The following is a 14,875-nucleotide window of genomic DNA, read 5'->3' on the forward strand; positions in this document are numbered from 1 at the left end:
ACAATGAATAACTTGGTTGGCTTTAATTCATAAATTAAACCACAACTAGAGCAAGTTTCAATTACACTTGCCATGTACAGTAATAACACATTTCCTTTAAATGCTATTTATTTATTTATGTATTTATTTATTTTTGAGATGGAGTCTTGCTCTGTCACCCAGGTCGGAATGCAGTGGTGCGATCTTGGCTCACTGCAACCTCTGCCTCCAGGATTCAAGTAATTCTTCTGCCTCAGCCTCCTGAGTAGCTGGGACTACAGGCACACGCAGCCACACCTGCCTAATTTTTTGTATTTTAGTAGAGTCAGGGTTTCACCATGTTGTCCAGGCTGGTCTCGAACTCCTGAGCTCAGGCAATCCACCTGCCTCAGCCTCCCAAAGTGCTAGGATTACAGGCATGAGACACTGCGCCCGGCCTATTTTATTTTTTTGAGACAGAGTCTTGCTCTGTCACCTGGGCTGGAGTGCAGTGTTGCAATCTCAGCTCACTGCAACCTCTGCCTCCAGGGTTCAAGCAATTCTCCTCTCAGTCTCTGGAGTAGCTGGGATTATAGGGTTCCCCACCCTGACTAATTTTTGTATTTTTAGTAGAAATGGGGTCTCACCATGTTGGCCAGCCTAGTCTCAAACTCCTGACCTCAGGTTATGTGCCCACCTCAGCTTCCCAAAGTACTGGGATTATGGGTGTGAGCCACTACACCCAGCCCCTTTTAATACTTTTTAGATGCATGTGTCTGACTTTAAGGTCTGAATTTCTATGGTCTATATACTGAAAGAGAAAATATTCTTACATTATTTTGCATGTTGTATGTATATGCATGTGAGTGTGTCCAGGCTCCACTAGATACAGATGTCAAAAAAGCAGCAACTTTATCCAGACCACTTCTAACTTAATGCCAGTTATAACACTAAATGAGTCAGAAATCAGATAATGAATAAAAATTAATATAAAAACAAAAAATGTTTAAATACCTCATTCCATAGATATTTATGGGAGCAGGGGGTGAGGGGTATTGGGATCTTCAACAATGGGAACTCATTAAACAAACACAAAATATTTTATGTACAAGTTAGAAACCTTACCCAAATCATGGATTCATGTGAATGAGGGATGAACTCCTGTACTGTAATCCCCCTGAACACCTGTGCTGTGAGTTCATCTCCAGTTCAATTCATTCATGATTAGAGCTTCTCCTATGTCAGGCTTTGAGAGTACAAAACACGTGAATCCCCCCACCCTCAATGTGCTCAGTTTCCATATTCTTAGGTCTTGAGCTAGTCCTTCTCACTTTCAAGCTCCAATTCCTGGATTTGTAAGAGTTTCAAGAGAAGCAGCACACCAACCATTGATGCTGAGAAAGTCAGATCTATCAGTTATATGAATCCACTCAACATACCTGTAGCAGGCACCATGCCAGGTTTTGTTTTTATTTCCTGTTATTTTGTTTGAGGAGAGCAAAGGTGAGAAAATAAAAATTGAGGAACATGGCCTATCTTCAGTGTTAGGTCAAACGAAGGCGGTAGACAGAACAAATAACAAGAGGTCAGGAGACTACAAGTTACATAAAGTGTATAAAGTGCAATCAGAACAAAAAAGCAAGTAACTGCTTAGAAAAGTTGAGGATGATGTCACTCAGAAGATTACAGATAATGCTGGGTCTTGAAGAAATGAGAATTTAAAAAGAATAGATCATATGAGAGTGCATGGCATCTCTCAGATGTACGAAATATTTATCTATGGCCGGAGTATACAGGAGAGTACTGGGAAATAGGCTGAAAAGGTGATATTTGATTCTGAAGGGTTTCCGTGCAATTTGCCTAAGGAGTTGCAATATACAAATGAGCCGTAGAGTATTTTTAAAGATGTGTGTCTTAGAAAGCTCCAAGAGCAATGTGGACAATGGTTCAAAAAAAGACAGAGGAACCAACTGGAGTTTGCCTAAATTGTGAAGAACAAGTTATCTGACCCTTTCCCTACTTAATAGTTCAAACAATTAAGGATTTGCAAAATTCCCCACACTACAAAATCTGCACTAAGAGTATATTTCCCATTCTGTGTGGTCTGTCTGTGCATACTACCTATTCAGCAGATACTGTCTTCTGTGTGTTGAATACTGGGAATAAAATGATGAGCAACAACAGATATGGTCCTGCCTTCAAGGATTTCATAGTTTGATATGGGAGATAACATTAGGAGGAATTTCAAGGAAGGGTGTTGAATAGGGTGTCTGGCAAGTCTCAGGTTAAGACTGCCCTGAAGAAGTAACAATTATCACAAAAATACGAAAAACCAAAAAGAGCATTAATCTATTTTTTACATCTGCCAAAGGAGAGGATTCACAGGTAGTAAAAAGAGCATAGACTTAAAGATCCTAGGTTCAGATTCCATTTGCAATGCCCATAAACTAAATAGTCTTGGGGAATGAATTTAATCTGTTTGACAGGATTCTATCTCCTCACACGGTTGTTGTGAGAACTGTGTGAAAGTACTTAGCATACAGTGCCTGACCAAGAGAAGGTATTCAAACAATGTACATTTAATGTCCCACATTCTTCACCCTTCAAAATATTTATTTTCATGAAAATAAATGATTTTTTCCAGTTGTCCTAAATCAAGTGCCAGGGATCTGGTAAAAGTCTTTGGCAGCTGAAAATCTGGCCTATTCTCACAGAATCCTGGACTAAAAACTTAAAAGTCTAATTTACAAGGGAGATTTTTGAGAACATTTTTTAATCCTTCCAGAGTACTTCCAACTTCCATTAATTCTGCTGCCAAACAAAAAGGAAAGTATAAATACTTAAAAAAATAGAGAAAAATGCATAAAGCAGAAAATCTAGGTTTTAAAAAGCATCAAATAATATAGAACTATATAACTGGATGGTGTTTCCTTCTCCTAAAGTCCATTAATATTATGAATTAAACCAGGTATGATAGATGCTCTGGAGGACCAAGAATGGAAAATTAAATGGAATCTAAGTTTCATATACAGGCAAACTGATAAAGGGCAACTGGGGCAGGATACCTACTACCCAATAAATTTAGTAATTTTTAGTCATTTAAAATAGCATTAAAGTAGAAAATGTAGATTAGTTTCTGAGGAGGAAAGAAATTAGAATGAGACAAATAATATATGGAGTGATACAATTTAATAAGGTTTTCATTCTGTACTCATTTTAATTTTTATTCTTATTTGTATTCTAACATGTGTACTTTTCTTTATTTATATATTCATCTGTCTACATTCAGAGCCTGAATATATTTACTTATTGACCAGTAGAATGCATACACTTAAAACTTTAATAATTTTGAAACAAGTCAAATTACATAACTGTAACATACAGCAGATCACCAATTCACAACCATCTCTACCTTAGTTCATCTTTACATAAGTACTTGAATTCCTTTTAATGTCTCTTTAGGAGTTCATAAACTATATCTAGATCTCTGCTATAATTTTCACAATTAATTGAAGTTATACCAGATAGTAACTTAATACAGTATCTTCTCCTAATTTTCTAGAGTAGCTAATCTCCATGACCATTTCAAAATAGCTATTCATAATTCACAAACTATCTTTATTCTTTGGCCCTTCAACTAACTGATTTGTACACAGATAATAAATCCAACAGGTAATATTGTAAAGTAATATTGTAAGAAAAAAGTTTTAAGACAATTAAGTAGTTGCTATCCACTGGGAATAAAAGTAGACTTACAAGGTTTTATTTTTTAAATAAAACTTTACATAACCTTAAGGTTGTATTTTTTAAATAACCTTAAATGCTGACACCAACATTGAGAGGCAGTGTAAAATTCATGGTTCAATACGAATCATCTTGCATTCTGGCTTGGCTCAGGTGCCTGCTATCCCTATGACCCTGAGTCTTAGCCCATTTGTGTTGCTAAGGAATACCTGAGGCTGGGTAATTTGTTGGGGGTGGGCAGAGGGGAAAGAAGTTTATTTGGCTCACAGTTGTGCAGGCTGTACTAGAAGCATGGTGCCAGCCTCTGCTTGGCTTCTGGTGAGGGCCTCAGACCACTCATGGCAGAAAGCAAGGGAAGATGGTTTGTGCAGAGATCACACAGCAAGAGAGAGGAAGCAAAGAAGAGAAAGGGAGGGAGGATACCAGGCTCTTTTAAACCGTCAGCTTCCAGAGGGGGACAAATAGAGCAAGAACTCATTACTGCAAGGACAACACCAAGACATTCATGAGGGATCCGCTCCATGACTCAAACACCTCCAGCAATGGGGATCAGATTTCAACATGAGATTTGCAGGGGTCAAACAAACCACATATAGCACCATTTCTAAATCATTTAGGATTTTTAGAAACTCAGCATACTATATTTAATGAAAATCATCATATAATCAGAATATCACTCCCTTGATGCACACACACCCACATCCAAAGCTATAGCTCTCCTGATACAATTATGTTCTCCATAACAATAGTGACTGTGTGTGCCTAATGCATAAAATGAGTCTGTATGAGAAATAGCAACTTTAAAAATAAAAGGCCTAGCTTAACAAGTAGCAAAATTTCCAAACTTGGGTTCCAAGTGGAACGATTCCAATTCAATTAAACAGCTATTTTTATTTAGTGCCCCCAATGTCTATGTGAGTGGGAGCGTATCTCAGGCTTAGGAAAAGCTCAAGAAGGCTGGGAGATGAGAACACTTTGTATATGCAAAGCACAGAAAACGCTAGTATTGTTACTTTTAAAATGTGTGGTGGGGGAGATGGCAGTGGCCATAGTTGTGGTGCAGATGCCAGCCATAACTAGGAGCAAAATTACACAGGGCTTTGCAGGCCTTATTAGTAAATTTGGACCTCATTCCAAGAACACTAATGAGTCATTAAAGGGTCTAAGCAATGGTGTGGCATGGTTCATTTCACCCCCCCTTTTTTTTTTTTTTTTGAGATGGAGTTTCACTCTTGTTGCCCAGCCTGGAGTGCAATGGCGCAATCTCTGCTCACTGCAACCTCCGCCTCCTGGGTTCAAGCAATTCTCCTGCCTCCGCCTCCTGAGTAGCTAGGAATACAGGCATGCACCACCACGCCTGGCTAATTTTGTATTTTCAGTAGAGACGGTGTTTCTCCACGTTGGTCAGGCTGGTCTCAAACTCCCGACCTCAGGTGATCCACCTGCCTCGGCCTCCCAAAGTGCTGGGATTACAGGCTTGAGCCACTGCACCCGGCTCCTCATTTTCCATTTTTTAAAAACTCAGGCTGCAGCACACAGAACATATAGCAAGTGCACAAGGTGGGAGACAAAGAAACCAGTTAAGAGACAGCTTTCGTGATCTGAAATGATGGAGGCTGAAATTAGAAGGCAGTACAACAGAAATTAAGAGTAAATCCTCTGAAGTCATTTACTTACATTTAAATCCCTGTTTTCCACTTACCAGGTATACAACTTTAAACAAGTTGCTTCCTGCTATGGTTTGAATGCTACAAAAAGCATGTGTTGAAAGCTTATGCTAAACTGTTGCATTGGAAGCTGGAGCCTAATGGAGATAATTAGGTCATGAGGGTGAAGCCCTCATGAATGGATTAATGCTCATTATAAAAGAGCTTGAGGTTGCAACTTCTATCTCTTGCTCATTCTTGCCCTCTCTTACCCTTCTGCCTCTGGCATGGGATGACAAAGCACAAAGGCCCTCACCAGATGATAGCATCATGCCTTTGGAATTCCCAGCTTCTAGAACTGTGAGTCAAATAAATTTTTCTTCATCATGTTACCCAGTCTGTGGTATTATGTTATAGTAACTCAAACGGACTTAAATACATATTCTCTCTACATCTCAGCTTTCTCTTCTATATGTCCAAAGATAAAAATCTTCACAGGATTCTTGCCAAAGTACAAATAAAATAATATATTTACAGCAGTTAGCATGTTGCCTAGCACAGAATAAGAATGCAAATGTTTATCATTATTAATGCGATGTGAATAGAGAAATGAGAATATAACTAGAAGATGTTTAGGAGACAAAAATTGACAGTTTGAATAAAGGGAAAAGAGATGAGTTTACAGCTTCTGGCTTAGAGAGAAACTATTTGATTAGATGAGAAACAAACGGTTTGAATGTTCTGAAGGTTTGAAGCAAAGTATAGTATTCATTCTTGAATATATGGATTGTGAGAGATAGGCCAGTAGGCAGGCAAATATATAGCTCTAAAGTAAAGGAAACAGATCAAAGCTGGAGATCTGAGATTCAGAGAGACAGATGGTAAGTCCATTGGTGTTGAGAAGAATGCCTAGAGAAAGAATATGCAGAATGAAGAAATGATGACACTAGGTAGAACTTAAGGAATACCAACACTCAAAGGAGGTTGAGAGCAAGAGGCCAGAGAAATAAGAGAATAGTAGTGTGATATGTGAAAAGCCAAAAGAAAAAAAGCGTCTCAAAGAAAGCGTATTCAACAATGTCAATACTGCCAAGCAGTGAAACAAGAACTGAGAGTTTTCACTGGATTTGGCAACAAAGTATTTATTCACACAATATGCATCAAGCATTGTGCTAGACCCTTGAGATTCAGACGTGAATAAGAAAAATAAGACCCTTGCACAAACAGACACTATGTTGTGAAGACAGTAAACTAGCAAACAAATCAAATACACATTGTGATAAGAATGGTGAGTAGAGAGTGACATGATGGAGAGTAAAAGGCAGAGGCCAGCTTTAGATGGGGAGTTTGGGAAGGCATCTTTCTGAGGAGGGAAAATTTAAGCTGAAATCTGAGGCAGGAAATGGCATGGTCAGAGAACTGAAAGGAGTTCCATATGGCTACAGCACAATGATGGAGGGAAGATGGAGACAGAAGCTAGACCATGTTTGCAGATTATATTCTATAGAGTTTCAGTTTCCTAGACCATGTTTGCAGATTATATTCTATAGAGTTTCAGTTTCCTATTTCCGTAATCTATGCATTTATACACATACATACAATAAAGAAAAGTTGATGCAAAAAACATTGGCTTGAATCTGAGCAGCTGAATTACATGTTCATATTATTTTTAAATTTCCTCATCTGTAAGAGGAAAAACTTACGGTCCTTGCATATTTTAAAGACGTTAATAAGAACCAACGCCACCATTATCAGGTAGTGTGCTAGGCACATTACATTATTTTTAATTATCCTAATACCTTTCAAAAATAAACATAATTCTCCCCATTTTACAGGTGAAAAAATAATCTCAGTGAGTTTAGGTGACTTGCCCAAGACTACAGACCTGAAATATAAGCCCAATACGGTAGGCTCAAAGACTCTGGTTACTATACTAAGATGTCCCAGACTGTTAACAGACTGAGTTAAAAAAAAAAAAATTGTCACATATGAGATATTAAATCATAAAAATAGATTTTTAAATGATAAAAATGTTTTGTTCAGTTTTTAATAAACTGTGTGCAACTTAGAAACATTAGCCAGACACACTGTTCTTATACAGGTATATTTTTCCCTTCAGCATAATAACTTGATTTCCATTTTTTTTTTAATACTGAAGAGAGATAAAAGGAGGCCATAACAGATAAGCACACTGTATTAAAGGTCCAAAAATTAGCACTGAGACAAATTTTTTCCAGTTAATCCTTAATATAAATATTAAATCCAATTAACTACCAGCAACCCACATCCTATTCTCACAAAACTTGTTTCTCAAAGTTAAAAATTATAAATGCCTGGCCTAAGATGTTCCTGAATCAGAAAAACCTAACTTCTGATTAAAACCTCTAAATGTCACTATTTGTCTTAACTAGAAAGGAAACAAGTCTGAATAAAAGTATCATAATTTGCTCTAAGAAGAATCTACAGATTCATTGTATTGTGAGCTATTCCTCCTAAGATTTTTCAGGCAGCCAAGTCACCCACCAAGATACTGTTTGAAGAAGACTAGATATTTAGCAAAATGAAACTGATGCCAGATTATTTTTATTTTCCTTAATAAAATACAAACAAGAGCACAAAATTCACTTATATATCATTTTACATGTATAAATAATGTTTGGAATTGAAGTACAGTCAAGTGCAGAAATATTTCCTATATGCTAATGTGTAAATATAAACTAATTATATACATCATGTGCCTTTGGCCCAGTTGTAAAATAAAAGACATCAAAAAGAAACACTGCACTTCACTGTTTCATTGCATTCTCACTGAGAATTCGTACCAGTGCCTATGTAGTTATGGTTCTACCTAACTGTTCCATTGCATTCTTATTGAGAATTCGTACCAGTGCCTATGTAGTAACAATAACAAGTTTCATACCACTTAATGTAAACGCCTAAATAGACATTTCCCCCAGTTGTAAATATCTCAGGAGCTAAAATTCTATCAATTTTTAATAATGAAGTAGTCAAAATCTTAACCAAGTTTCATTCCTTAAAACAAACAATTAGAGAACTTACTCTTAACCAAAGTTCTTCCTATGTCAAAATGGATATTTACAGGTTATACATACAGAAAACAAGAAGGCAACATGTTTGTTTACTTTTAGAATGGATAAAAAATATCTAAAACCTGTCTCAATAGCATGGGTCTTTGTAGATTCAAAAGGATCTTACTTCACTGATATCACTTGCTTTTAATTTTAATACCCAGTATATATAACTTTGAGATGTTCAAATAGCTAGGCAATCTGAATTCAAATGATACACAAGCATACCCTTAGAGGGGCAAAAAAAGAAAGTGCCACCGAAAAAGCAATAACTGACATCAACAAGACTATAAATATCCAGTTGAAGGCACGTGGAAGCATTTACTACTCTGCCGTCAAAGATTCTCCACTTAGTTCAGGATCAGGAATAGAATCAGCTCCGGGAACTGTGGAGTTGGCTTCAATCACTGAGGCTTCCTCATTCTCAGTCTCTTGTTTCTCCACTGGTTCCTCTGAGTCAGATGCTTTTTCAAGCCCTTCGTGTGTCTGTTCTGTAGCTAGCATTTTGTCATCTGTCTGCTCTGTACTATTATCAAGAACATCTTGTTCTAAAGATTCTGAAAAGATAAAGATTCAAAACTTTAGGAATACCCGAATGTTAAAACTGCTAAATAAGGCAAGCAAAAAATAAATACACACACACACACACACGCACAGAAACCATACAATTGTCTAACATTATCCTTAAAGTCTTTTAAAATAAGTACATAACTCCCTTTACAGTTAGTATGGTAGAAGAAAAAAAATAATTCAGAGGAAATAAACTCATAACTATACTTTTTCTAATGTCCCATATTTTCATACAAAATAAGTTACTAAAGACACATCTGAAAGTTGAATGTCCAAAAATCATAGTCCCAACAGAATTATGTGCTATAATACAATAGTCCAGCAAACAATGCAAATGTATTAATGTCCAGATTACATTTTCTGAAGAAACTGTTTCCCTTGTGTCCAGGCAACCCTGTAAGCAATGTGTAAATGTGTACTTTGTGGGTGGGTGGGTGGGTGTGTGTGGGTGTGGGTGGATGGTGCTTTCCTACACTGATATATATCTCTATTATCCAAAAACCAGGAAGTCAGGTTTCTATCTTTTCCAAAGGCATGACTAGTCTCTCCTCATCCCTCTGCAAGATAAGTCCTCTGTATTTAACCTCTGGGTCAGAATGTGCTATATACCTAGCATGTGAGGGACAGAAAGAGAAGGGTCTTTTAATCCCATCTCCATAGCAGAAGTTAAGTAAGGGTACTAGTCCCTACTGAAAATTTACTCCTTTTAAACTCTCTTTTTAAGTATTACTTAATTCAAATCCCTTAATAATAATATAACAATTGTATTGAATAAACTGCCTTTAATTCTTTAAAATTTAAAGAACAGGATGGGGGAGGGAATGACTGAAGCAGACAACTTTTGGGCCACCCAATTTCTATGTTAAAGATAAAAATCTAGCTTTAAGGTATTTATTTGTTTATGTAAAAAACAGCAATTAATATTTTTGCTAGGAGATATATGGCTAAACCATATCAGTTCAGAAAAAAGGCAGATATTTCTACTCTCATAGATGACTCCTTAAGATATATATACTACAAATATTACTAATTCAAAAACTCTGGAGGGAAGGCCAGCCTTGGCAAAAAGTTCTAATTAAGCTCCTTGTATAATAAAGGTCAGTTTTGCTAAATAAATAGAATCGTTTTGCAAAGAAATTATATGTTATATGCACACATGTTAATATGGAAGTCTTAGAAATCCATGGTTTTACCATACCAGTTTTAACAAACACAAATTATCTATAGCTCACATACTCTATGCCAAGACTTTTAAAATACTTAAAAATAATTATTTCTTTAAAGAGATATCTTGGACTCTGGCTTATATAATTAGTTATAACCACCTTCCTCCTTTTGATATGTAGAATAAAGGCCCAAATTCTATAGTTTTACTATATGAAAACTTCCTATGCTCACAAAAAGTAAGGAATGTCCATAAATTAATTTGTGCCAAATTTCATTTTTTAAAATCTTATTTGCATCTTAATATGGAACTTAAAATAGCATTGCTACACACTTGGAATCTTATAAAAATCCAAGTTAGAAAAGCAGTAAGTCACTCAAATTTTGTTATTTCAATGTTCCAGAGCAGAAAGGAAAAGCAGAAAGGGCAAATGAAACTCCAGGCATGTACAAATCATTTCTGCTACAAGGGCAAACAAGTTATCCGTGGAAAACTTCAGGAGTCACCAATCATTTGTAATTCTACCCTCACAGAATGTATCCAAGACAGAATTTTAAGCATCATGGTTTTCCACAACTCTCTAGCCATACAGCAGTATTTACTTGGCAAGAACTTCACAATTTCTTATAGTTTAGTAAGCCTTCTGAAACAAACCAATAAAGCTACAAGAAATGAAAAAACAAAAAGCCCAGAATCCAGGATGTAACTCACCAATAAACATGTTTAAGTGGAAACAGGCCCATATAGTTTGTCATATTCTATCTGACAGACTGCCTCAATACTTACTGAAACAGGAGAGGTATCAAAATTCAAGGCTTGTCATATTAAAGTTTTGTGATGTTACTATTTTCAAAAATAGACTTTACTTGTCAAAGTCAATTTAATGTACAAATTCTGAGGCCATAAAGAAGTGGTTAATACAAGGAGGAAAACTACAATCCTGAAATTTTTAAATGTCTGCAATACAAGAATTCATAGAAATACCATGTGCTATCATAATCAGAAAACAACAAGATACACAAAGTTTTCCAGTCACTAATGCATTTCAGAGAATATGTGGAAGACTACAAAATTGGTGAAATGTGTGGAAATTGAAAATAATCAAAGAGCCTATTCATGATTAAGTTTCTTCTCCTGGGTTAATTTGCAGAAAAGCAATTTTTTAATGGCAGTAACACTACAAAAAATTGGTATGTGATATGACACCTATGATGTAGACATCAGGTAGTCTAAATAAGATAGGTAATTGATGTTTGGATGCCAATGCCATTTTGTAAGAAGTCATCAAACAAGATCTAAATAATTAAATGTAAATGATTAACAGAGAATTACACATAAATTTAATAACCACAGAGCTTTATAAGATTATTTAATGTGTTACAAACATACTTTTTTCATTTTTATGGAAGTTCATCATTTGCCCATTCTAACAAAAACAGCAAATTTCTTCTGTGAATTTGTAGTTTAAAACAGCTTGGTGGAATAAAATATATTTCAGAAGATGTTAATATTTGGGCATAAAATACTATCAGAGAAACCAGGCTTTGTGTTCACACTAATTAAACAACCCTACTCCCTTTATGGCCCACTGAGATATGAAACAATTACCTGAATGACCTAATTCCATCTGTAAGAAAAATGTTAAACTCGACTCTGGCATCTATAATGCCAAGAAAACAATATACCACAATGTGATAAAACAAAAAATGATCCATGCAATTTCTTTCCCCACTCCTGCCATCACCCCATCGCAACCTCAATATTCGTGGGAGATTATTATTATTATTATTATTTTACCAAATAGTAACAACTGGCTTCTGGTTGTCTGGACAAAGTCTCAACTCAGCTAGAAAACTGAAACTCATAAAACAGTGTAATTATATAATGAATATCACTGCCTCACCTATAAACTACACACATGCAAAAACATATAAAGAATATAATGTTTAGGTTTTTACTCTAGTTCTTGAAAAAATAATTTTTTTAAGAAAATTAAATAATAGTCTAGCAAAACAACTTCATATATTTTTGCCTTGCTAACACATCAGTGCCCACTATATAAGTAAGCTACAAACTTACCCAAAGGAACTGTGTTAAATTAAAATTGACAACATGTCTTTGAACTCACAAGTTTTAAACAAGGCACTTTTTACAAGATTTTCCTGCCTTAAGGAAAATGGTTAACTTATATTTAAGAAACAAAGGTATAAATTTCACCCCAACTCAACCCAACAACTCAGTAAATAAAATTCAATTAAATTATAACCACTCATAATAGCTAGTATTCATCAACACACAGAATACCATTTAATTATTTACCATTTCTGAACAAATCAACTAGACAAGTTAAGAGTTTTTTTTTTTATTTTTATTTTTTTTGAGACAGAGTCTCACCATGTCGCCTAGGCTAGAGTGCAGTGGCACAATCTCAGCTCACTGCAACCTCCGCCTCCCGGATTCAGGTGATTCTCCTGCCTCAGCCTCCCATGTAGCTGGGACTACAGGCACGCATCACCATGCCTGGATCATTTTTGTATTTTTCAGTAGAGACGAGGTCTCACAATATTGGCCAAGCTGGTCTCAAACTGACCTCGTGATCCACCTGCCTCGGCCTCCCAAAGTGCTGGGATTACAGGCGTGAGCCACTGTGTCTGGCCAAGAGTTTAATTATTAAGCAACGATCTAAAACTAAACTATTAAGTGAAGTTGTTTTAGAAAAGGGAGTGAGAAGGCCAAAAGATCTCTATATCTAAAACAAACATGCAAAAACATACTGCAAGTAAGTTTATATCCTGAGAAGGCTGCACATAAGTAAATATAAACAAAGGTATAAAAAGATTATTTAATGGATCTGGTAAATACATGAAATTCAACAAAATTTACATTATCAAATAGTTTAATTTCCTGGAGCATCATAACAAAAATACTAAACTTAGAATCTTCCCTTGTTCAGCGCAACCTAATGGTAACAGTATTTTGCATAAAAGAAAGGGAAGGACTTTTAAAATCATATTATCAAGTTAAATTTTACCTTATATAAATTTCACTTGCTATTTTTGATAGTATTGATCAGATGCCATGAGTTTTACTATTAGGAAGTTATTTCCAATTGGACAAAAACTATATTCTACTAAAATAATTGCATAAGACCTAGACAAACACAACTGAGCAATACAAACACAATATTAACAGTAACATTTTTTAAACATGCTAGCCAAAAAAATCACTGCAATAGAATACCAACACTGTAGAAACCTAGTACTCTAATGATTATCACATAACATTAAAAGAATGCTTTTTAAAAAAAAGTAAAACTGATAAACCACTGTAATATAACTTAGCAGAGATTCAAGTATTACGGTACTATCCATTTAACCATAAAAGAAACTGAGGAACCTACGGCCGGGCGCGGTGGCTCAAGCCTGTAATCCCAGCACTTTGGGAGGCCAAGACAGGAGGATCACAAGGTCAGGAGATCGAGACCATCCTGGCTAACATGGTGAAACTCCGTCTCTACTAAAAAATACAAAAAATTAGCCGGGTGAGATGGCGGGCGCCGGTAGTCCCAGCTACTCCGCAGGCTGAGGCAGGAGAATGGCCTAAACCCGGGAGGCGGAGCTTGCAGTGAGCTGAGATCCGGCTACTGCACTCCAGCCTGGGCGACAGAGCGAGACTCTGTCTCAAAAAAAAAAAAAAAAAAAACTGAGGAACCTAAAAGCAGTTCATTCCTTGGCATATTTAGTGTGCCCTCAAATAAAAAGGCAATCTATATCCATAATTTCTTGTATTTCTCTAACAATCTATTACCAAAGCATCTGGATGTAAAATTCCAGAAAAAAAATACTCTAGGTATTCAGGTGAGAAATTAATGGGAGAAATTTCTTCTAGGTCTCCTCCTTTGATGAAAACTTTCCAAGATTCTGTATGTTTTTCTAAAGAGTGGTCCAGAAATTTTAACAGCTTTGTGCCTCATCCTAAATGAGAACTCTTCCAAAATCAGAATCCAGGCAAAACTTAACTTCAAAATACTTACATCACAGATTGAAAAAAATATATTTCTTCTATTAATTCTTGATTGCTCATAAAAATGATTACTGATATTTGTTTAAAGAAAAGTTTGGATGGAAGAAAGTTACCTTTTGCTTCCATCTGTAACTTCAATAACTTCATCTCTACAATTTCTGCTGCTAAGAATGAGCCACTTCAATACTTTTAATAATATAAGAATTAAAGCAGAAAAGTTTTTTTTTTCAGACCTCAAGTATCTACATCATTTAGAAATCAGAAGTCCAAAACATTGGCTGTTAGCAAAGAGTAGATGATTGAGATGATATGATCTTAATAGTTCAATATAATCATAAGCCACCGGTGTTCAAAACAAATGCAGCTTCATCTGTTCATCAGATATACTTCTAGTTGTTTACTAAAGGAAGCCAGCTTGGAATTGATAACTGCGTATCACAGTGTTGAGTTAGAAGTCTTGAGAAAAGTTTCAATCTTCTGGAAAGCCAAAGAAAAAGATGCTCATGGCCACTTTGATGAATCCAAAGAGAAACATGAAAGTTATTATTCTAGAAACTATCTTAACCAAATGGAATTGTTGCTTCAGTTTTTAGCCTTATGGAGTTATCAAACTCTGCCTCCAGTTTTGTCTTCATGTAATAACACTACCTTATTGGGTTGGGTTTGAGCAAGTAAGACTT

The 14,875-nt window shown here is 35.8% G+C and overlaps 1 protein-coding gene across 5 annotated transcripts in view; it reads right to left on the reverse strand.

The window, feature by feature from the left end:
* Window positions 1–7,438: 7,438 nt before the first annotated feature.
* Window positions 7,439–14,875, reverse strand: part of KIAA1715 (KIAA1715 ortholog) — an 89,090-nt gene continuing 81,653 nt past the window's right edge. For all 5 annotated transcript variants that reach the window (XM_011944007.1, XM_011944006.1, XM_011944009.1 and 2 more), the window contains one exon: window positions 7,439–8,994. In XM_011944007.1, coding sequence (XP_011799397.1) covers window positions 8,762–8,994 — 233 coding nt within the window. In that variant the 3' untranslated portion in view covers window positions 7,439–8,761. The remainder of the gene's footprint in view (window positions 8,995–14,875) is intronic.

This window comes from Colobus angolensis, unplaced genomic scaffold (genome assembly GCF_000951035.1).
Source record: "Colobus angolensis palliatus isolate OR3802 unplaced genomic scaffold, Cang.pa_1.0 Scaffold224, whole genome shotgun sequence".
NCBI classification, from domain to species: Eukaryota; Metazoa; Chordata; class Mammalia; order Primates; family Cercopithecidae; genus Colobus; species Colobus angolensis.